At 36.4% G+C, this 24,875-nt stretch overlaps 2 protein-coding genes and 1 pseudogene across 5 annotated transcripts in view; 1 reads left to right on the top strand and 2 right to left on the bottom strand.

Annotated features, from left to right (window-relative positions):
- Nucleotides 1–205: 205 nt before the first annotated feature.
- On the bottom strand, nt 206–7,117 carry CCNA2 (cyclin A2). 2 transcript variants are annotated; one of them, XM_012784210.2, is made up of 8 exons: nt 6,596–7,115; nt 5,575–5,815; nt 3,835–3,947; nt 3,417–3,640; nt 2,182–2,389; nt 1,656–1,769; nt 878–1,011; nt 206–530 (listed from the first exon to the last, which is right to left on the bottom strand). In XM_012784210.2, exons 1-8 carry the CDS (start codon nt 6,806–6,808, stop codon nt 482–484), a joined length of 1,296 nt encoding a protein of 431 aa, XP_012639664.1. In that variant the 5' UTR covers nt 6,809–7,115; the 3' UTR covers nt 206–481. The 2 variants fall into 2 exon arrangements, with proteins under 2 accessions (XP_012639664.1, XP_075866758.1); XM_076010643.1 differs by lacking the exon at nt 1,656–1,769 and having other exon boundaries at nt 6,596–7,117.
- Nucleotides 7,118–7,448: 331 nt separating this feature from the next.
- BBS7 (Bardet-Biedl syndrome 7) overlaps nt 7,449–24,875 on the bottom strand; it is a 49,805-nt gene continuing 32,378 nt past the window's right edge. Inside the window, exons 11-17 of one of the 3 annotated variants that reach the window (XM_076010641.1) lie at nt 23,041–23,106; nt 18,458–18,597; nt 15,945–16,106; nt 11,885–11,994; nt 11,675–11,778; nt 11,421–11,544; nt 7,449–9,027 (exon numbers count right to left, since the gene is read on the bottom strand). In XM_076010641.1, the coding sequence (XP_075866756.1) occupies nt 8,894–9,027; nt 11,421–11,544; nt 11,675–11,778; nt 11,885–11,994; nt 15,945–16,106; nt 18,458–18,597; nt 23,041–23,106 (840 nt within the window). In that variant the 3' untranslated portion in view covers nt 7,449–8,893. The remainder of the gene's footprint in view (nt 9,028–11,420; nt 11,545–11,674; nt 11,779–11,884; nt 11,995–15,944; nt 16,107–18,457; nt 18,598–23,040; nt 23,107–24,875) is intronic. The other 2 variants (XM_012784204.3, XM_012784207.3) reach the window with 2 other exon arrangements.
- LOC105882111 (Y-box-binding protein 1 pseudogene) lies at nt 23,325–24,531 on the top strand (annotated as a pseudogene).

Below are 24,875 nucleotides of genomic sequence, written 5' to 3'. Positions count from 1 at the left end.
CTTTACTGTACTGATATACCCAAGTCAGCAAAATGTCCAGTTGCTTAGAAAAATGAATGCCAAAATTTGAGTGTCTGTTTTCCTAAAGCTAATTTTAGGGGAAGGCTTTCCACTCCATATTATACAGTAAACCCGAGTTAACTTTTAAAAGTGAAATCCTGAAGTCAAAATTTTTTACCTCAAATTAAATGTGACTTGCAAAACAAAGTTTTCCAAATCAATTTATTAATTCTTATTATCTTGACAGCTGGCATCATTAATACTTTTAACAAAATCACTTAAAATTAGCCAAATATCTAAGATACATGTACAAAAGATACACAAATTAAAACCATTTAAAAAGTAATAGATACCATAATTTGTACTTGGCCGTAACTTCTGTATTCAGAAATGATTGTAAAATTAAAACCAAAGATAAAAACTGTACACCATATACTTTGAGTGATTTACATCTTAGAAAACAAAGGCAGTCTTTTCACTGTTACAGATTTAGTGTCTCTGGTGGATTGAGGAGAGAAACACCATGATACCTGTAAAAAGACAAAAAAACATTTTTAGCAATATTCACTGGAAGATCATAGGATAATACACGAATGGGGAAATCAAAAATGTTGTTTCTATCTGATTTAGTTGATGGTTTCAGAAACACTGTCTGGTCCCCAAAACATGCATTCATGTCACCCATCCTCCCCCCGCCCCCCATGCAGAGCAGAAAGCACTAACTACAGCTATCTCCAAACAAAGGACCTGTTAAGAGAACAGCTTCTCAAGGAGGCTGTGGCAGATTAGTCAATCCTTTAATAAAGTTAAAATGTCAAACATCCCTGAATAATAATCTGAAAAAGCAAGTTTCTTCAATATCCAAGTTAACTCTTACTTTGAATTTTTATACTTTTCTCTTATTGACTGTTGTGCATGCTGTGGTGCTTTGAGGTAGGTCAGGTGAAGGTCCATGAGACAAGGCTTAAGACTTTCCAGAGTATATCCAGTCTTCTGTACTAATGATTCAGGCTACAGAGAAGGGAGTAAAGAACCACTGAATTTTGTTTTTGTAACAGACACAATAATAGCTGGCATTAAGCTTAACTTATGTTAAATTTCAGTAATAATCTTTAACACCTCCAACTAACAAATCTAGTTCCCTGGGTCACTATTCCATCTCATTTATGCTAATAACTTTGATACATTTTTACTACTTTTCCCTGTAAGCAGCAGGTCAGATGGCCTGAGTTCTTTAAGTGCACCTTTCAAATCCAAGTTATAACTGAGCTTACTGTACAAGCACATGCTATTCAACAGGTAAGATGCCTTAAACAATACACTTAGGGGATTGGTTCCAGAACCTTCAGTGTATACCCAAGTCCTTCAGTTGTCCCCGTGGAACCTGCATATATGAAAAGTTGGCCCTCCATGTACACAGGTTTCGCATCTCAAAAATATGTATTCAATCCATGTCTGGTTGAAAAAAAATCTGTGGATAAGTGGACCTTTGCAGTTCAAACCTGTGATGTTCAAGGGTCAACCATATATATTTGACCAGTTTTTCCAAGTAAGAACATCTAGACAACCATCAGTTCTATAGGACAATTATTCAACTTATCTGGCACAAGCATTTCAGTCACAAGGTAAATATGTGAAGACGATGTAATACATACCCAGCTTTGTCCCGTGATTGTGTAGAGTGCTAAATGAAAGGCTGCTCCAGCAATAACTGATGGCAAATACTTTAGGTATGGGTCAGCATCTATCAAGCTTAATTCTCCTAAAAACTGGAATGGAAACTACTTTAGAGCTTTAGAATTCAAACCTCAAATCCTTGCCTTCTGACCTATTTTTTTTTTATCTTTGTAATTGGCTCTGTAGCAACTCTAGAAAAAATATTCCACAGCCTCATCATTAAACATATATTATCAGTGTTTTGGACCATTCCTATCTTGTATTTTCCCCTCCTTTAATAACTTTTTAAAAACCACTCTTCTGACTACCATCTCCCAAATCTTCATCCTCATTCATACCACTAACTCCTAGTGCTTTCCGGATACTATCTTTTGCCAGTGGTAGGCTTTTTATTAATAGTATAGCATTAATCTCTTCCCAGAACACTAAATCTCTTGACCAAAGCTGTACAATGAAACTAGTATTACCTAAGAATCTCCATCCAACAAAATGAAAGTAACTTACCATTGCTAAACTTTCAACTTTGCAGTTTGCAGGCTGCAGATGCAAAAAGTATTGGGTAAGAAACTGATTTACTGTTGGTGCAGCTAAGTCAAAAGAAAGGACTTTCAAAACTAGGTGCTCCATTCTCAGAACTTGTTTCTTGGTATAGGTATCATCTGTAATGTACACAAACTCTGCTACTTCTGGGGGGTATATTTCTTCAAACTTTCTACAATGAAAAAAGTTTTAAGTAATCAGTCAAGAGAAGCTTTATCCCAATTCTGAAATCCCATTAGCAGAATATACGGAATGAACCCAAAACCTCACACTCTACCAACTGCACTTCCACAGGCACTTGATCATCATTTCCAGCAGGACTGGGTAGCTAACTGCTAATTAAAAGGCCCAAATTGATAAAGGACTGTTGAGATTTCTCCCCATGCAAAGGAAATAAATGAAATGCATGAGATTTCCCAAGATGGGGGCAATGCCAGCATTCACCATGCAACTAGAAATTTAGGAAATACAAGTCTTAGGAAAGTAAACACTATGTTTTCACTTTAACGTTTAGTTTTCATGTCTTAATTGAGAGAAGACAAGACACTGCTTATATCCCAGAAAGCATTATTACAGAAGGAACTATTTTTTCTTTTTCTTTTTTTTGAGACAGAGTCTCACTCTGTTCTCTGGGCTAGAGTGCCATGGCGTTAGCCTAGCTCACAGCAACCTTAAACTCCTGGGCTCAAGTGTAGTTGGGACTACAGGTATGTGCCCCATGCCCAGCTAATTTTTTCTATGTATTTTTAGTTGGCCAATTTCTTTGTATTTATAGTAGAGACGGGGTCTTGCTCTTGCTCAGGCTGGTTTCGAACTCCTGACCTTGAGCAATCCCCCAGCCTAGGCATCCCAGAGTGCTAGGATTATAGGCGTGAGCCACCGCCTCAGGCATCCCAGAGTGCTAGGATTACAGGCGTGAGCCACCACGCCCGGTCAGGAACTATGCTTTTTAAAACTTGTAATCCAGTCCTAGTGTATGGAAAGTGTAGCCAGTCTCCATGTTCATTAAAGGTACCCTGGAATCCAGATCAGGAAAATTAGTGTTCTAAATTAGAACACAGTTTCATCTTGCTCCACTCTTCCGAACCATCCTTAAAGTAGTCACGGACTCTGCCTGGTGTAATATCACCATTAATCTCAATTTCTTCCCTACACAAGGTAGTGATCACTTTTAATCGAGCAAACCAAGGTGGACTTACGAGGCTAACAGCATAGCAGCAGTGCCCACAAGCTGAAGCTTTCCTCTTAACACAGACATCGAAGAAAGGAATCTATCAATGTAGTTCACAGCCAAATGCAAAGTCTCATTCTGTAGTTTATATTCTTCTCCAACTTCAACTAACCAGTCCACCAGGATAGCCCTCATACTGTTAGTGATGTCTGGCTGTTTCTTCATGTAACCCACTTTCGGTTTACACTTAACCTGTTGAAAAAGTTATTTAGTAGTGTTAAAAGTGCAATTAGGTTATTTTATCATTAACAAAGATGCTGCATGCATCTTAAGTACAGCATTAAAGTAATTCACTAGTAGTTAAAAAACTTAAACATTATCCTCTCAATTTCATTTGGCCACATTTAATGAATACATTATATACACTGGATACAAAGAGCCTTTACCTCCATTTCCCTAAGGTATGTATGAATATCCTCATGGTAGTCTGGTACTTCATTAACGCTCAGTGGCTTTTCATCTTCTAATACAATTGACATGTCCATAGTATGTGGTGATTCTGGGACAGTTAAAAAGATATGATTAATTGCTTAATTTTCTATTTGGTTTAATAGCTAAAAATGACTGCCCATGTAAGGAATCTCATACTACCAAAGCATTTATTTCACCCAACTAAAAAGGGTTTCTCATCACAAAATACAAAGAATAGTTCACTCTGTTTTTTATATCTCTAGGCACATAGCTTTGGAATGATTTTGATAAGAAAAAATATTGATAGGCCACTAACAAGAAAACAAGGATTGGGTGTTATCTTAAATTATTCATCTTCCATGAGCAAAAGGAACAAATGGTGTGGTGGGTGGTTCTGATAGCATAAAGCACTTAAATCCAAGTTTTAAGAAAATGTCTAAGATTTGCTTTAAGAGGTATTGCAGACCCTCAGAGTCTAAGCACAATTAGGCAATAGCTAGAATCAATGAAATGATTTCCATTAATAAGTGTTAATAAGGAAATTAGGTTTGTTATGTCACTTCAGATTAACATTATAAGGTGATTCATTTCTTGTAATAAATTATCTTGAGGCAAATAATATCATCTAATATTCTTTTCACTTCAAAGATCATCTTGAGGTTAAAAATTTGTTGCAAAATTTGAATAAGAACATAAATTATTTTCAAAGGACTTTCCCCTTACCCCTCATCCCCCACAATCAATATAACTTTTTTTTTTTTTTTTTTTTTGAGACAGAGTCTTGCTTTCTTGCCTAGGCTAGAGTGAGTGCCGTGGTGTCAGCCTAGCTCACAGCAACCTCAAACTCCTGGGCTTAAGCGATCCTGCTGCCTCAGCCTCCCGCGTAGCTGGGACTACAAGCACGAGCCACCATGCCCGGCTGATTTTTATATTATATATATTAGTTGGCCAATTAATTTCTTTCTATTTTTATGGTAGAGACGGGATCTCGCTCAGGCTGGTTTTGAACTCCTGACCTTGAGCAATCCGCCCGCCTCGGCCTCCCAGAGTGCTAGGATTACTGGCGTGAGCCACCGCGCCCGGCCTCACAATCAATATAACTAAAACTAACATGAGATTGGATTTAGTGAGCTGTCCAGTGATTCTAGCCCTTTGGTAAAGAAAATGCACAAACCTTAGGCAGAGCCATCTACAATAGCTACTCTATTTTATATGTTGGTAAGAGCAAACAGCCATGGTATAACCATTGACTGACTTCCAGGAGGGCAGTGTCACTTTCTGCTATCAAATGATCAGAGACTGGTTTTATAGAAACACAATTGTAAAGCTGGAAGAGATGTTAGATATCACATTATTTAAGACTGCATTCTCAAATAGCACATTCTAAAGTGGTATGGAAGAAGTGAGTCTTATAAATATAACTGAAATCTATTCTCCCAACCAAGCAAACATTTATGGGATCAGATTAAAGTATTCCAAATCTAATTAGATTGATGTAATTTTGACAGCATGCCCAGGTTAGGATCCTTTTGTAGCTCACTAGGTCAAGTGTTAGCTGTGATACCTGAGGAAAGTCACACCCTTTTGAAGCCTTGTTACATTAAACCTTACTCCATCCTAATGATCAAGTAAGACACTACCTTAAAACGCAAAATAACAGCAATCCAATCTAGTTATAACTACCTTAATTTGATAGAGACTTTCTTAAAACTTACCAAAACTGCCATCCATTGGATAATCAAGGGGTGCCAGTGGTTTTCGTGGTGCAGGTAAAGTAATAGCTGAATTAAAAGCCAGGACATCTTCATGTTCTGTTTTCTTCGATTCTGCTGGCCTCTTTTGAGTTTCTTCTGCTTCATCCACATGAATGGTGAATGCAGGCTGTTTACTATTTGTTTTCCAAGGAGGAACAGTGACATGATCATCATTTATAGGAAGGTCCTTAAGAGGTGCACCCTAAAAAGAAATTGATAACTGGCTTTGAGCCTTGTAAATGGAGTTTTGCTTTCTTTCCTTATGAGTCTCAGCCTTTGCATTTTCTCCCAAATACTCTATCAGGAAAATTAAACTTTCTGAGGCAGTCTAGGCAAAGAATAGTTTGAGCAAAGACAGAAAGGATGTTCCAGTTTGTTACAGGCATTCCCACAAAGGTTATAATACTAAGTGGAATTATGTAAAAGCAATCAATCAAGGCCACAAGAAAGGTGGAGCGGCATACCCATAGATGACAAGTTTAGGAAAGAGTTGGCAAAAGAGTGTTGGTTCACCGCTTTCACCCCAGGGTGGAGCAACAGAGCAAATCCGGTTAAAATGGCGGAATTTACTAAAAGCAAAGTATTGTTTATAACTTTTCCTATAGTAGATCTTTTAAACAGATGAGGAAGAGGAACCGGGTCCTAAAGGACTGCCTAGTGTTTATAAGTGGAGAGAAGGGCGCTGAGCTTGGCAAAGACGACACATTTTATGGCTTGGTTGGATCCCTTTATCTATGGGGAAATGCCCCCAGTAGAGAGCAGACAGGCAGCATACGCAGTGGCGGGGTCGTGATGCTAAGAATAATAGGAGAAGCTCCTCCTGTGGCATTTCATACACCGGAAACTGGGGACCAGGTGAACTCCAGACTCCCTCCCCTCAAAACCCCAGGGGATGCTTTATCACCACTCCACTCTTCCCGCTAAGCCTATGCCCAATTCCCGCTCGGCCCACCCTCCTATAGACAATCTCCCATTCTTTTACCCGTCGCGTCTTGGGCCTCTGCTGTGGCGCTAGACCCCGCGTGTTACCGGCCTTCAGTACAGCCAGCGCGGCCCGGGTCCGAGGCTGCTGGGTAGGCGCTGCTTTCTCCGGGTTGATGTTCTCCTGATCCTCCTGGAGTGCCGTCTGCTGCAATGTTAGCAGTGCCGAGCCTGCCTCGCGGGCTGCAGGCCCCGTCGCAGAGCTGCCCAACATCACTGCTCCCGGGGGCGGACGGCGGGATCAGCCTGCGGCGCCAAGCAGCAGCAGCGTGCACTCCCCGCCCGCCGACCAGTTGCGCCAACTCAGCCGAGGAACACTCCAGCCGTAGCTGCCCGCTGCAGCTCAGGCCAGCCTGCCCGCCTGCCTGCTCACCCGGCTCCGGACCACGTAAGACCAATGGGGTCGTGAAAGGCGCGGGCAGGCACGGCCAAACACGGACAGGCGTGGCGGGCCAAAGACGCCCCCGAGTTGTAGCAAGCAGCCCGCCGGAGCGGCCGCTGTTCATGCAGTTCAAGTATCCCGCGACTATTGAAATGGACCAATGACAGCGGTCGAGGTTCGTTACGTCACTCTAGGCGACGGGGTCGCAGGAAAGTAAAGAAGGCCACGAAGGGGCGGGACTGGTTCCCTCCGCCCGGCGAAGGGGCGGGGCGGGGCGGAGAAACGTCGAAATGGGGCGGGAGGAAAAACGCCTGCGCTGGGCGGAGGGGTAGTGGGGACTCAAGGGTCGAGCTTCTCTCGACTTTAAACGGAGCCACTAGGCGGATGCCTGGTAATGCTCACATAGAAATACAGTACTCAAGTGGCAGACTGTAATGTTATCTTACCATTTAGATGTTTATTCACAGTAAGCAGAAGTTGTGTCTTATGCTTTTTATTTTTCTTAATGAAGATGCAATTAAGATGCCAACTACTGTTGTATATATAAAAAATAGTATTACAAGAAATTCAAGTAATTATTAATTTTTCCCAAGCTGTGGAAGCCAACAAAAAACACCCAGTGAAATTCTAGTGACTGAGATACGATTATATGCTCTATTCAGAAATGAAGGATGTTTAAATATAATAAAAACAGTATGACCTTATTAAAATAAAACTCTCTTAATTATATGTGCCTTTAACAAATTTTTATATTTCTATACAAGGCTGGCACATAATAAATATAATGGCATATAATCATGAAGCATTGTTTTCTGAAAAATTCGTGAGTCTGCCCTCCTGAAAACATAAAGAATAGTTTATTTTCCATTATCTTTATGCCATTTTAAAATATTTTCCCTTGAAATGAATATATATTAATTCAAATTTATGAACAAAACCTCTGTAGCCTTAAAGACATATTTTCCTTCGTAAATGATAAGGGAATTAGAAGATACTAGTGCAGTTGCTAATGGTCCTTGGAACTACATGAAAAAAATAAATAAAAAGAATTGAAAATAAAGAATTTAAATATTTTAAAAAAAGAAGCTACTAGTGCAGAAAAATCTAAGAAGCCATCACTATTTATGTACCCTTCACATATATCTAGTACATTTGTATAGCTCAACTGGTTACAGCACAAATTAAGATCCCCCTACTCTATGCAAGCTTCACTTACTTCCCTGGCCACAATTTAGAGTACTAAGCCAAGTCAAGCATTTCACAAAACCACAGCAGGGTCATAAAACATTACACCGAGCAAGAGAGAAATCAGTTGCAAATCAACCTTAACAGCTAGAAAAAATAATTGGTAGGTTATTTACACTGGTTGATGACCATATTTAGTAACCAGGACACAAACCAGGTACCAAGCACTTGGGTTCTGGTCCCTGCTTTATAAAATACTAGCATATCCTCTTAATCATGTAATCTCACTGAGAATCAGTTTTCTTAAATGATTTCACAAACTTATAGAACAATTGTGAAGATCAAATAAGGCAATATATAAGGATACATTTTGAAACCTGTAAAGCAAGTTTACACATTTATGTGTTTACCTTGTAAAACATTTGAATATATTTTTATTTTCCAAATTTTATTTCTCAATTAAAAAATTAAAACAGCTACTTGCCAAAAATTCATTACAATCCTACTTATAACCATTCTACTTGTGTTTTAAAAATAAAATTCCTCTTTGGTTCTAGACAGTTCCATCTGTCCAAAGAAAGAGAAACATTATTTAAAAAGTCATATCTCAAATATTTTTAGATTATATTAAAAAGTATTTGAAATAAAAGTATGTACAGTTAGCCTGAAATTCTGTTCTAACATTTTTCATTTAAAAAGATCATTTCTTTGGGACTTTACCTTATTTATATTTCATGCTGCATCAAAGAAAGCAATCAATGCATTTTGGTCATAACTGTCCAGAATCTCCAGTAGAAGAGGTACTTTTGATTTTACATTGGTGCCTTTGAACTTAAACTTATCTATGAAAAGGTCTGTAATCATACCTATAAAGAAAAATGTTAATTTCCTGTCACTGATAAGTTCTATTTAATGACATAGTATTTCATTAAAGTGATTGCTTAATAATCTATTTTAAGCATCTGTAATTCTACTATTTAACACACACAAACCTAAAAGAGTTGATGTTTTTTAAATATAGTCATTTTGGGGGGATTTTAAAGCAAATTCAAGATATAAATCATTTGACTAATAACTCTCTTAACAACTGGTTACAAGCTATTAATTCAGACAATCAACTGCTGTCCATTTTTGAAATGCTATCCGTATATATAACATCATTAGGAGTGGTTTATTTTTCCCACCAAGCAGACTATTTTGACATAATGTAGTTAGATTCTATTCTTAACAGCTTTCTCTGAATCAAAATACTCCACCTATATGTTGACCATTCTTGGGATTTATCTTGAAGGCAAACAGTCCTGGGTTCAAGGACCTGGGCAGATTATTTCACCTTTGAGTTTTCTCATATGTAAAATGGGAATAATTCAAACTGTCAGTCCTTTATCCAAAACCCTTGATGCAAGATGTATTTCAGAATTTTCCATATTTTTATAAGATAATGAAAGGAATATGCTACATATGGTATTAACCCAAAGGGAATGAATAGCAGCATCCAAAAATAAAAAAAAAATAGTAATATTTCTGCAACAAAATATATGATGAATATACTATATTGAATAAAAAAAGATTATAAATAACCTCACATCAGGCTAAGTCAGGTTTTGTCATTAAATTAATTCAGATTAAGTCAAGATTTTGCTGCCAAATGATTTTTGAAAAAAGCTTCAGTTTTCAAAGCTTTCTGGATTTTGGAATACAGTGGTAAGAGTTAATGGATCTACACCACTGATCTCTTAGGTTGTTATAAGAATAAAAGAGATCATGGGTACTACAGTAATAGGATATTGGGCAGGGGGGAGGAGGCAGGGGGACGGGTATATACATACATAATGAGTGAGATGTGCACCATCTGGGGGATGGTCATGATGGAGACTCAGACTTGTGGGGGGAGGGGGGGAAATGGGCATTTATTGAAACCTTAAAATCTGTACCCCCATAATATGCCGAAATAAAAAAATAAATAAATAAATAAAAGAGATCATGGACTTACATATAGTAAACTTTAAGATATTAGATACTGCTACAATTTATAAGAAAGCTTCTAGGTATATAATAAGAAATTCAGCAGCAGGCTTACGGATCAATTGACTCTATAGTGCCTATGGAAGACTCGGCATAGTGTAAAAAGCATGCATTTTGGGGCGAGAACACTAGTGCAGGCTTTGCCACTAATTAGCTATGTGACAACAACTTCTTTAGTCAAGATTTCAGTTAAAGAATATGAAAAATGAAGACAACACCATCTACCTTGCAGACCTCTTACAAGGATTAAAAATCCCACCTGATTATGAAGATGGTATAAAATGCTATGCACCATAGGTCTTATGTAGAGATTGCTAACAAAATTGTTATTCTTAAGCTGTTCATTCCTTTCTTCCTCCCTCTCTCTCTGCTAAACTCCTTCATTCTTTCCTTTAATACAATTAGTGAAACACCTTTCTCCACCAAAGTGAGTTTTACTTCTTTTTTTTTTCTTGAGACAGAGTTTCACTTTGTTGCTCAGGCTAGAGTGAGTGCCGTGGCATCAGCTTAGCTCACAGCAACCTCAATCTCCTGGACTCAAGCAATCCTTCTGCTTTAGCCTCCCGAGTAGCTGGGACTATAGGCATGCGTCACCATGCCCAGCTAATTTTTTTCTATATATTTTTAGTTGGTCAATTAATTTCTTTCTGTTTTTAGTAGAGACGGGGTCTCGCTCTTGCTCAGGCTGGCTTTGAACTCCTGACCTTGAACGATCCTCCCACCTCCGCCTCCCAGAGTGCTAGGATTACAGGTGTGAGCCACTGCACCCGGTCCCCAAAGTGAGTTTTGAACTGAGTAATTACTGAGTTTTGATGAGTAATTACTCATCATATATACTATATATCCTTAATTAAATTTTGCCTAAAAATATAAAGATTATATATAATCTATATATGTGAATAATTTTTATATTTCACAATCGCAACAAAACCTAAAAATTATTTCTGTGAAATAGTCTATATTCTAATGCTTCTTAGGTTATATTCATTTTATACAAGGTTTCTTCGTAATATACAAATTCATCACAGTGCACTTCTTTTTACTTGTATTTTATCAAGTAAAAATATTCAACTAGCTTGACAAAATATAGAAATATTCTGTGCAATAAACTAGTTGTCATTGGTTCATAACTGCTATAATTTTTGTCTCTTTCTGCCCAGCTTCTCACATGATCCTTGGGAAAATAGTCAGTTCAAAAGAAATATGACACGGTATTCTAGAATAGTCCACTAACCATAGAGTCTTTCAAGATGTGCAGGTTGCTTTTTGTATTCTTCCTGTAGATGATCTGCCTCTTCTAGAATACTGCGATATTCTGGTATCAAAAAGTCTGTATTTCCCTCATGAACCTGCAATTCCTTATTTAAAAGTAAAAATAGAAGCACTTTAATATTCAAAATTCAATCCAGTGTAATACGAAACTATTCATAATTTTAAAAATTCCATTACTTAAAATAATGACCATGAGTCCACAACATATATACTTACTTTTAAAGCATCAATTAACTGCACTTTCTTAGCCAAAAGCAACTGGTATTCCAACTTTGGGTGGATTAGCTTTAAAGTGTGTTTGACTGATACTTCATTTATCTCTAGAAGGAGTTGGCCAGGCACAATTAGATAAGTCACTTTGATCACAAACATTATTATGGTAACAACAAAAATCAGAAAGAATAATTAATTTTTCTTTATTTTTACCGTATGTTATGTTGAGGTTAATTTTCCTTTTTGTAGCTTCTTTAGAAAGCACATCTTTTAGGATGGATATAGTAGAAATGTTGTCAGATTTAAAAACTCCTTCTCCTTTTCTAAAAAATTAATATATTTTTAAAAGCAAAGCTATAGAAGGAAGTGGTCCAGTAAATACATATTTTATTTCTAAGTGTATTAGTGTTTAGATTTCATTTGATTTTAGATTTCTCTGTATACATATATCATTAATATGAAGCATAAACATGTAATCCTTTACTATATGAATTCGACTTCTGAACATACTGGTAAAACTAAACAAAATATGCTAGATATATGCCTCCTAAACATATGACAATTTATGTAAGTACTTCACTTAAAACAACTTTTTTCATTTTCACTAATATTTCCAATAGCTAACCTCTTATATATAAAATATATTTGGAATTGCTTACTTATACACAGTATGTTTTTCTTTGGTGTAATCACACAAATTACACCATGACTATATGCTGCATTCTCTAAAGGTCTTGCTCTGTCACCCAGGCTGGAATGCAGTGGCATCGTCACAGCTCACTGCAATCTCAAACTCCTGGGCTCTAGTGATCCTCCTATCTCACCCTCCCAAGTATCTGGGACTACAGTGCACACTGCCATGCCTGGATAACTATTTCTACTGTGTTTCCCCGAAAATAAGACAGGGTCTTATATTTATTTTTCCTCAAGAAGACATCCTAGGGCTTATTTTCAGAGGATGTGTTATTTTTTTTAAGTACGGTACAACAATCTACATTTATTCAAATATAGTTAAGTCCTCTTCTTCTGGAACATCATCATAACTCTCCAAACCCCAAATCCCATCCTGAATTTCTTGCAATTCTATTTCCTTTAGAACCACTGGCCCCAATCTCTCATGTTGAGCAATAGAGCTCTCATGGGGCAGATGAGAAGGGCTGCTCATCTTCTTTACTGCTCCGTGCCGAAATGCCTGGGTTGTGCAGATACACTGCATAGCCACGCCCATCACTAGGTCTCATTTTTGGGGTAGGGCTTATATTGCGCAAATGCTTAGAAATCCTGCTAGGGCTTATTTTATGGGTAGGTCTTATTTTCAGGGAAACACAGTATTTCTTACCCAGGCTGGTCTCAAACTCCTGGCCTCAAATGATCCTCCCACCTCAGCCTCCCAAAATGCTAGGATTACAGGTGTGAGCTACCATACCTGGCCTATGTTTCATTCTTTAAAGAAATCTGATATCAAATCGGAAAGAGTGGCATCTGCTGTTTCTACATGCCAGCATCAAATGTCACAGCTTATGGCCACAGGACCCTTATTTTTCTTTAGGGAATTATTCCTTCTCTGTATCTGCCTCCCCCTTCTCAGTCCATATAGTTTCAGTGGCAGTGGCCTCAATTCATTTTTGGGACTTCAGGAGAAAGCATTTAGCAGTATATTCCATATCCCTGACTACAGGGATTCACAGCTTGACGATACTACTAAATCCTGGAACTGCTATCGAAACTAGAGGGAAAGAGAAGCTCTATGGCAGCTGAAAAGTTATAATGCTAGATTCCAGAAACTGCATGGTACCAAGTGAAGAAAAAACAAAAGCAGAACTGAGCAATGGAAAGAGATAAAGTCTTGATGACATCAGTTAATTTGATCCAGTTGTACCTGAGGCAGATTACTGCTATACTTTAATATGAGCCAATAAATTCCTTTTATTTGGTTAAGCTTGTTTTCTTCCTTTTTATGATGACTAGGTTTCCTAAATAATATATACCATCTTTCATATATTCAATGTTGTCTGTTCATTTGTTTTCACACACACACACACACACACACACACATCATTGATATTGACTAGGTGTGGGCATAATCCTAATTATGTTTTAGAAATCACGACATTTTTATTAGTCTTTAATCTTAACAATGATATTTAGTAAACACTTATACAGTGTCAGGCACCATGGAATGACTCACATAGTTTATCTTCTTTTAAACATCACAACAATTCAAGGAAGTGCTATTATTTCCATTCCTCAGAAAAGAAAACTGAAGCTCAGAGAATTAAGTAATCAGCTAAGGTCACATAGCTGGTGAGTCACAAAGCCAAGATTTAAACCTAAGTATGTCTGCCTCCAGAGCACATGCTTCTACACTACCTCCATATACATGTATTTCATTCAGGAACCCAAAAAACATTTGTTGAGCATCTACTATGTGCAAAAGTACATGGTAGGTCCTTGGAGGATACATACGAAGATAATTAAAAATAAACTCTGCCCAGGAGGATACAGTCTAACTTAGAGAGAAAAGCCTACATAAAAATTATTATATACTTTAAGCAAATAACAATACAAAAGACAGGTAAGAATAAAATGCTATGGGAAAAGAGAAAGGAATCAAGGCTTCAAAAATGTCACTATAAAGTTGGGCTTTGAAGAAGAAATAGAGTTTTGACTGTTAAGGAAAAAAATTTAAAGACACAGAATGGTGAAGAGCAAAGGTATGCTGTTATGAAAATATATAATATGCTAGGACCATGTTGAATTGTCTGCTAGGATTAGTGAGTGAGGTTCACTGTGGTATTTCAAAACAGGAGTAATTATTACAGGTTTAGACACAGATACGCTTCCTTGGAGGGTACAGAGAAACACTTACATAGAACTGATATTAAAACCAATTAGATTTCCGACAACTTCTTGATCCCAAAAGGCTAAATTCTGAGGTAAAATTATGCGTTCACTGCTGTTTCTAGAACTTAGCATGATAAAGTCTCAACTAGGGAGCAGGAGCAGGAAGTATGATAGAATACCTCATTTATCTGCTTAGGGAAAAAATCCTTAGCAGGCAAAGGCAAAGAGAGGATAAGAAGCTCTCTCTCCCACAACACAAGCAAACAAACAAAAACAAACTTACAGGCCGGGTGGGGTGGTGGCTCACTCCTGTAATCCTAGCACTCTGGGAGGCCAAGGCAGGTGGATTGCTCGAGGTCAGGAGTTCAAAACCAGCCTGAGCAAGAGCGAGAACCCGTCTCTACTATAAATAGAAAGAAATTAATTGGCCAACTAATATATATAGAAAAAATTAGCCAGGCATGGTGGTGCATGCCTATAGTCCCAGCTATTTGGGAGGCTGAGGCAGCAGGATTGCTTGAGCCCAGGAGTTTGAGGTTGCTGTGAGCTAGGCTAATACCAGGGCACTCACTCTAGCCTGGGGAGACTCTGTCTCAAAAACAAAGAAACAAACAAAAACAAAAATAAAAACAAACTTACAGATGTAAGAATAAGAATGCAAAAACCCTGAAGAAGCCAGAGGGTCCAAGCTCAAAGAGCAGATGCAGAGATAATAGCCTTGCCCGAGAAGTAGGCCATTTCACATTCAGAAAAAATAGAAGGAAATTTTTAGCCTCCACTGCTTTAAAAAATTGAGCTTATGAGAGATGAGTGAGAGGTTGACAGCGGAAGAGGAGGTGAAGGCAACCAGAAGCTTGAAAGAGTGTAAAAGATACAATGACCTTCACGTTGTATTACGACAGTTTCAAAAAGCCTGTGTGTTCTAAGCTATCTTATATTTTTGCCTAAAGAAATTCAACTGGAATTTTTATTAGAGTTAGAATATTCAAATCATTTTGGGTAGCACTGATCTTTTACAATCTTTTACAATGGCTTAATTTTGATGACTATTGATTACTCCATTTAATCTTTCATATCAATAAAATTTTATAGTTTACATAAATTCTGCGTGTTTCAAATTAAGAATATTCTTACAGATTTTATGTGGCTACTTTGTTATTATTGCTACTCTGAAAGGGTTTTTTAAGCAATGTATTTTCTAACGTTATTGTTGGGAATTTAGGAGAGGTATTGATCTTTCCATATTCATCTTTATTCAAATCACTTTTCTAAACTTATTAATTCTACTTGTTTTTCAACAGATTCTCTTGAACGGTATAGGTTTCCAATCATATTATTCGCAAATTATTTCTGCCTTAGAACAAATAAAAACTTGGAAGCTACATTTATATAAAACAACACTTATGAACCAGTAATAAGTTTGATTTACCTGTAGGTACTTTCAAGTTGTGTATCCAGGAAGGTGTTCTGAAAGTAAAATGTCACACATTTTACTGGAGGTTTTTCAGGAACTTCAGGCAGACAAAAAACCACCCAGGAGTGAACTTCAGCAAAACTGAACTGGCCTGTTAGCATCAGTGTATTCATGGGTCTGTAATTTAATGATAGAGATACATATTTGTGTGAGAGAATATGTGGAAGTATTATATGTATGCATTAATAAACAAAATTCTGCAACAGTAGTTAAACAAACATAAGAACCCATTTAATTTCCTCAGGTTAATCTCACACATCAAATAAATGAACATTCCAATTTCCTGCAAAAAAAATTTAAACACTTTGCCTATACCTGCACTTGTGCTAGGTAGGTATCTTAATATTCAGTCAAGTGATATATGTAAATAGCTTTTTTTCATTATAACAGGCTTTACAAATAAGATTCAGTTTACTCAGGTAGATTTTATTTTTTAAAAGTTCATCTAGGCCAGGCATGGTGGCTCACGCCTATAATCCAAGCACTCTGGGAGGCCGAGGCGGGAGGACTGTTTGAGCTCAGTTCGAGACCAGCCTAACCAACAGCGAGACCTGGTCTCTACTATAAATAGAAAGAAATTAGTCGAAACAACTAAAAAAATAGAAAAAATTAGCCGGGCATGGTGGCACATGTCTATAGTCCCAGCTACTCGGGAGGCTGAGGCAAAAGTATTGCTTGAGCTCAGGAGTTTGAGGTTGCTATGAGCTAGGCTGACACTACAGCACTCCACCTCGGGCAACAGAGTGAGACTCTGTCTCATAAAAAAAAAAAAAAAAAGTTCATCCAGTATTTATACTATATAAACTATCAGACATACTTACACAAGAATCTCCTTAGTAAAAGAATCAGTACAATGTGAAGGCAAAGAACTGGGCTTTTGGGTAAGATAGGCATGGATTTAAAACCTTGCTCCATTATTTACTGGGTATGTGTCACTAGGCAAGTTATAGAATAATACCTTCTATCTTACAGAGATATGGAATCATACTTTCTATCCTGCAAAAGGTTGTAAAATAAATCAAATAAATTTAAAATAAATCAAATGGATAATTTTAAAGAGTTAAGAGAATACAACGTGTATGGAATGAAAAGTTCTGAAGAACTGTAATAGGATACAGAATTAAGAAATCTTGACCAGGCATAGTGGCCCATGCCTATAATCCCAGCATTTGGGAGGCTGAGGGAGGAGTATCACTTGAGCCCAGGAGTTTGAGACTAGCCTGGGCACATAGTCAGACCTTGTTTCTACAAAAAAATAAAAAAAATGAGCTAGGTGTGGTGGCACAAGCCTGTAGTCCTAGTCCTAGCTACTTGGGAGCCTGAGGCAGGAGGATCACTTGAACCTAGGAGTTTAAACCTGCAGTAAACTATCACTGCACCACTGCACTTCAGCCTGAGTGACAGAGCAAAACCCTGCATCTTAAATAAATAAAAAAAATAATAATAAAAAAGAAATCTAAAAGCTAGAAGGAACTTTTGAGATCATCCAGACCAATCCTCTCATTTACAGATGAAAAAAATAAAATCCAGAGAAATTATTTCCCTAAAGTCACATAGGAACAGATTATTATAATCCAAGTCTCTTGATTCTCAATTTGCTGTTCTGTAAAACACACTATGCTACCTCCATTAATACCAACTTTGACGTTTAAGCAGGAAGATACCCCAAAAAGAATCTATTCTCTTTAATGTTTTTCAGAAATCTTAGTTAGGAATGTTTCCCCTTGCATCTTATTTAAATTATGTATCTTTAAAATGACAAGCTGCAATAGAAAGAAAATGGGCTTTGGCCCCAAATCATACCTTTGGTCCTTTCATTAGCAAGTTACTTGCTTTTCTAAGCCTCTGTTTGTCACTCATAAAACAGAGACATTACTATACAAACTAGAGTAAGAATTAAATGATAATATATAAACACCGAGGCACAATACACAGCACAAAGACAATAATCAATAATTGTTCACCTTTTTCCCTTCACTTTCATTTTAGCCCATGTTCTTCAGTCCCAAAAAACTACAAACAGATGCTTAAGTTGGAATGAAAGTCAGAAACAAAAGGGACTATAACAACCAATGATTCTACCGCTATTCCTTGAGGAGAAAGAGAAAGGAAATACGATGCTTGAGGCTAATACAATGAGGTCCTATTTACAGACTACTCTTAGACCTAACCTAAACAGTATTTGCTCACAATAGGTGTTTGAGAGAGCATGAGAGAACTACTACTCTTATAATGATCTCAGAATGGTAATATATGAGAAAGATAGGAAAAACCAACTCAAACCAGTTTCTAAAATAAGACAAAGAATCCTATATTTATTAGAAATACTAAATCCATACCATTTAAAATATTTATTTCATTTTTAAGATATAGAAAGAACTACCAGCATTTATACTATAAAAATATAAATCAGGTTTATCTGAATTGTGTAATATCCTAAAAATAAACTGCTCTTTCTTTTGTCCTACCTGTCATGATCAATAGAGTGAGTTCTTTGATGGAGTGAAAGAGGTTTGATATGGTATTGGCGGACCTGACAGGTTTTGGGCTGAATTCTTGGAGTCACATATGCTTGAAGTGTGCCATACTGGCCTTCAATTGAGCGAATCTGATTCAACATTAAAGAGGAAAGAAAAGAATATTTAGCAACATAAATACATCTTTAAAATGTCCAACACAAGTTATCAAGTATTTATGCCTTATTCTCTTCTATACTATTTTGAAGGATATTATGACATTCCATTAAACAACTACATTTTGCCACTAGAACAAAGGAAAATTAAAAAGATTTTTGGTAGTCAAAGCAAAATTAGTTAATCTATAAGTTATCTCCACCACTACACCATTCCAAGACATATATTCCTATCTACTACCCCATCACTTCTATATATTAATATTTTATAAGATTTACATAAAAATGGCTAAAATTGGATATTTTGTTAAGTTTTCAAAATAACTAAAATTTATATGAAATGCTTCTTTTCCTCAGAAATGAGATTATAGCATATAACTACTGCTAATATAAAAATCTACTGACAGAACAAAATGTTTCTAAGAACTTAATTCTTAATTTTCTGTGAAAATAGAGATGCATACCCACAATCTAATTATGTCATACTTGGACTGGAACATTCTTTTGGGGTATTTTGAATATGGCAGGTTGGATATCCTGATAATTCAAAACTCTTAACAGAAAAAAATAATTCACTGAACTATGAGTTGTAGTATAAGAAGAGTTAGAAAGTTGTCTAGATTCTTCCTCTTGCCCTCCTTTCCATTCCTCTCTGTTCTAATTCATGAGATGGATTATAGTACCTCCTGTACTACAAAGGTAACTTCTCTAATCTGATATTTTAACTCACACTTTTTGTGGCATGAGGAAAAAAAAATCAGTGTTTCACCTAAGTAAGAAATATAAATTAAAGTTTATGGCAAAAGTTTTTGCAAATGTTGCATTACGAATATTGCTCTGACTAGGGAGAGAGGAATAATAAAAGAATAAGAAAAATAATGAATAAAAACAGAAAAAAATAAAAAATAAATCTGACAAACCTATATTTTGGGGTTTATTTTTAAAGGGTAAACTCACACTGGCAACAGAATTTTTTCATAATAAAAAAGAGCTTTCATAATGACTATAACAATTTTTCTATGAAAAAGGTTTTTTTTAATAATGAATATAACAATTCATATTATTCAGAAAGTCAACCAATGAAGAAAAATTTGGACAAAGATGCAAGTCACGTGAAATCCTCCCACCCAGAGATGATCATTGTAACCATTTGGGAAGTTATTCTTTCATGTCTCTCTATGCACATGTACAAAAACAAACAGATAATTTCACATGAATAAGTTCTATTTATACTATAGACATCTTTGCTTTCATTTCCAAAATTCATTTTCCCCCTTATCTCTGCCTCTCCTGTTACTATCATGTCCCCTGCACTTTGATCCCACTTATGCCTCCCCCATATTGTATCACCTGCTGTACCAGACAGGTATGTTTCTTTTTATAACTTTCTTAATATTTATAGATATAAATATATACAAATATATAGGGATTTTATCTGTATTTTGTGTTTTTCATGAAATTCCCTCCATGTTAACAAGTATAGATCAACTCATTGTTTTTAGCAGCTATATAATATTCCATTAAATATCCATGGTATAGTTATTTATTCAACCATTCACTCAATTGCGTATTCACTTTTGTTCCACTTTTCTGCCTCTTGAAGCAATGCTGCAGTTAATTATACATACATCTGTCTGTATATTACTGTGAATTTATTGCTATTAAATAGATTCTCTCAAATGAGGCTATTACCTATATTCCAAAGTGGCTGTAACAATTTATATTTCCCCCAGCTATGATTGACAGTCATTCATGTCACCTAGTGATATTGTTCTTTAACATGTTTTGCCAATCTGTTTGATAAGCAGAAATTGCTTTTTGTTATTTTGAGTTGAATTTCTAATTCAAATAATAGCTAATAATGAGGTGGGACTTTTTTGTTAACTATTTTGATTCCCTCGTCTATGAATTGCCTATCTGTATCCTTTGCCTATATTCCTTAATTAATAGTCTTTATTATAACAATTTATAGGCTGTCTTTGTATTTTATTGACAATTACCTATTATCTGGAAGACAAATTTTCTTCTTTTTAAATAACTAGGTACTTAATCCATCTGAATTTATTTATGAAGATAAGCGTCCACTTAACTTTCTTCCAAATGAATACCAACTGTGTGAACACTAGTTTTTAAATAGAAATAGTAATTTAATAGAATTTTTCCCTAAATAGAAATGTCACACATTAAATTACCATAAATGTGTGCTAGAATCTATTCCTAGACTCTATTCTGTTACATGGCATATTTATTTAGGCTTGGAAATACCCCCCATTATTTTTGTTATGATAGTTTTATAGCATGTTTTATTATATGGCAAAGCAAGTTAAACCTTACTTTTCTTCCTTTTCATAATTTTTTTTCCCTTTTTTAGGAATACTGTGTTGAGATCTTTTCATAATTTTCTTGGCTCTTTTTGGGCATTTTTTTTCTCTGTATATTCTTTTAGAAATAAATTTATCTTAGTCTTTAATTTTTCTTTCAAAATACATGACTGGGAACTTATGCAGACAAAAATGGATTATTTAGGGAAAAATTACATTTAACTGGTACTTCCTTGACCAGATGTGAAAAAATTATTGTATAACAGCATCTCTCCTGAAAAAAAATAGTTTGAGTTTCAAAACATCAGCAACACCAGGAAAAACAGTTATAGTCCTTAATTTTTAAATCATAAGTGTATAAAAACTAAAAAATTTTAAAAATCTCACATGACAAATAACTAAAATAGATTTGTGTGCTACATTCAATATTTAATTATAAAAATGATTATATTATTAATTTGCTAAAGAAAACTTTAAAAGGTTTTCTCTAGAATAGATGGAAATAAATGGCATCGCTGGAGTACAATCAGCAAAATCTATAATAGATAGTAGGAAAATATAGTGTGAATGCCCAGATACTTTAATAACTAAATTAGTTATGTGGATGATGACTGGATCAAACAATCAGTGACAACAAAAATCAGTCTAATCTGTACACTAAATATTTGATAATATTAAGGAATTATTTTTAATTTTTCTTAGGTATGATAATAGTGTTGTTATGTTTAAAAAAGAGTACAAATACTCTTTTAGACATACATACTAAAATATTTACAAATTAAATCATAAATATCTTGTGTTTGCTTCAAAGTAATTTGGGGCAGTAAGAGACATAAATAAAATTGCCATGAGTTCATCATTGTTGAAACTAGGTGATAAATATATAGGAATCCATTATTTTACATATGTTTGAAACTTTCCATAATAAAAAATAAGGAAAAAAATTTCCAGTAAGAAGAAACTTTAAGATTAATAATTTTAGAGAAGGTAATTGAATACTATAATAATACAGATTGTGGTCTGGGCTAAATTAAAACTTAATTGATCATTCAAAAGTCATTACTCGATAACTAGAATATACTTAGAACTCACGAAAATTAGGAAGAAAAAATCAAATAACCCCATTAAAAAGTGGGCAAAGGACTTGAACAGAAAGTTTTCTAAAGAAGACAGAAGAATGGCCAACAAACATATGAAGAAATGCTCAACATCTCTAATCATCAGGGAAATGTAAATCAAAACCACAATGAGATATCACTTAACCCCAGTGAGAATGGCCTTTATCAAAAAATCTCCAAACAATAAATGCTGGCGTGGTTGCGGAGAGAGAGGAACACTCCTACACTGCTGGTGGGACTGCAAACTAGTTCAACCTCTGTGGAAAGCAATATGGAGATACCTTAAAGCGATACAAGTGAATCTACCATTTGATCCAGCAATCCCATTGCTGGGCATCTACCCAAATGATCCAGTGACACTCTACAAAAAAGACACCTGCACTCGAATGTTTATAGCAGCACAATTCATAATTGCAAGGCTGTGGAAACAGCCCAAGTGCCCATCAATCCAAGAATGGATTAATAAAATGTGGTATATGTATACCATGGAGTACTATTCAGCTCTAAGAAACAATGGTGATATAGCACATCTTATATTTTCCTGGTTAGAGCTGGAACCCATACTACTAAGTGAAGTATCCCAAGAATGGAAAAACAAGCACCAGATATATTCTCCAGCAAACTGGTATTAACTGAGTAGCACCTAAGTGGACACATAGGTGCTACAGTAATAGGGTATTGGGCAGGTGGGAGGGGGGGGGGGGGGCGGGTATATACATACATAATGATGAGATGTGCACCATCTAGGGGATGGTCATGATGGAGACTCAGACTTTTGGGGGGAGGGGGGGAAATGGGCATTTATTGAAACCTTAAAATCTGTACCCCCATAATAAGCCGAAATAAAAAAAAAAAGTCATTACTCCAAAATAATTAGTTTCAGGGAGAAATTCAATGCAAAGAAATAATATAATATGTTGTAAGATATACAAAGGGGTGGGGGGGCAGTTCAAATATTAGGTAACTTCTAGCACTTTTACCTTGAGTTCCAGCCTAGTGGTATTTGCCTGGCACCGATAAGTGGCGAGAAGAAAGTTGTCATTTGACTGGGAAGAATTCAAAATTGAGGAAAAGAATGAATCCATGTTTTTAATAACAAAAACAACATCAATAACAGTTATCATTTACTTGAGTACCTATAATTAGTGCTAAATGCTTTTCGAACATGTTCTCACTTATTCCTATGAACAACATTATGCACACTAAATTTTACTAAGTAAGTTTTAACAGATGAAGAAACTGAGCTTATCAGGGGTTAATTTCCCCAAAGTTAGTAAGTGATGAAAATATGAATTCAAATTCATATCTTTAAGACTCTAAAGCTCATGCTCTTTTCATCTTGGTTTCTACAGCAACATTCTTAAACATTAAGAGTTCTAAAATCTAACGGACAATACAAACACCAAATGTTTATATTATAAACTCATGTACATTAATGTTTGATGTTGAATCTCTGGCCCCTGTCACCATCACCACAACCATGAGCAGCAAGGCCTAGACCCAGCAGCCGCCCGCTGCCCCAGCCCTCAACGCTGCCGACACCAAGCCAGGCAGGGAGCGGTGGCCTGGGGCGGCCTCATATTGGCCGGGGTCTGCTGTCTGGGACAAAGTCATCACAACGAAGGTTTAGGGGACAGTAAAATGGTTCAATGTAAGAAATAGATATGGTTTCATCAACAGGAATAACACCAAGGAAGATGTATTTGCAAACCAGACTACAATAAAGAAGAATAACCCCAGGAAGTACCTTTGCAGTGTAGGAGATGGAGAGACTATGGAGTTTGATACTGTTGAAGGAGAAAAGGGTGCAGAGGCAGCAAATGTTACAGGCCCTGGTGGAATTCCAGTTCAAGTCAGTAAATACGCAACGGACGTTAACCATTATAGACGCTATCCACATCACAGGGGTCCTCCACGCAATTACCAGCAGAATTACCAGAATAGTGACAGTGGGAAAAAGAATGAGGGATCAGAGAGTGCTTCTGAAGGCCAGGCTCAACAACACTGGTGCTATGGCAGGTGAAGGTTCCCATTTACTACATGAGGAGACCCTATGAGTGTGGATCACAGTATTCCAACCCCCCTGTGCAGGGAGAAGCAATGGAGGGTGCTGACAACCAGGGTGCAGGAGAACAAGGTAGACCACCAGTAAGATAGAATATGTATGGAGTTATAGATCATGATTCCGCAGGGGCCCTCCTCACCAAAGACAGCCCAGAGAGGATGGCAATGAAGAGGATAAAGAGAATCAAAGAGATGAGACCCAAGGTCAGCAACCACTTCAATGTCTGTACTGTCACAACTTCAGTTACCCAATTACCAATGCAGAGGCCCAGAAAACCTTAAACCACAAGATGGCAAAGAGACAAAAGCAGCCAATCCACCAGCTGAGAATTCATCTGCTCCCCAGGCTAAGCATGACAGGGCTGAGTAAATGCTGGCTTTACCATCTCTACCATCGTCCGGTTTAGTCATCCAATAAGAAGAAATGAACATGAAATTCCAGCAAAAAGAAATGAAGAAAAGATTGGAGCTGAAGACCTTAAGTGCTTGCTTTCTGCTTGTTGACCAGATAACTAGAACTATGTGCATTATCTATGTAGCATAGGTTTTTTTTTTTATTTTTACCTAAAGATGTCTTTTTTTGATAACAAACATGTTTTTTTAAAAAGCCTGGTTTTTCTCAATATGCCTTTAAAGGCTTTTAAATTGTTTCATAGCTGATCAAGTTGAGATTTTTAAGAACTTCATTTTTAATTTGTAATAAAAGTTTACAACTTGATTTTTTCAAAAAGTCAACAAACTACAAGCACCT

Source organism: Microcebus murinus, chromosome 15 (genome assembly GCF_040939455.1).
Source record: "Microcebus murinus isolate Inina chromosome 15, M.murinus_Inina_mat1.0, whole genome shotgun sequence".
NCBI classification, from domain to species: domain Eukaryota; kingdom Metazoa; phylum Chordata; class Mammalia; order Primates; family Cheirogaleidae; genus Microcebus; species Microcebus murinus.
This window is presented reverse-complemented; position numbering and strand designations above follow the sequence as displayed.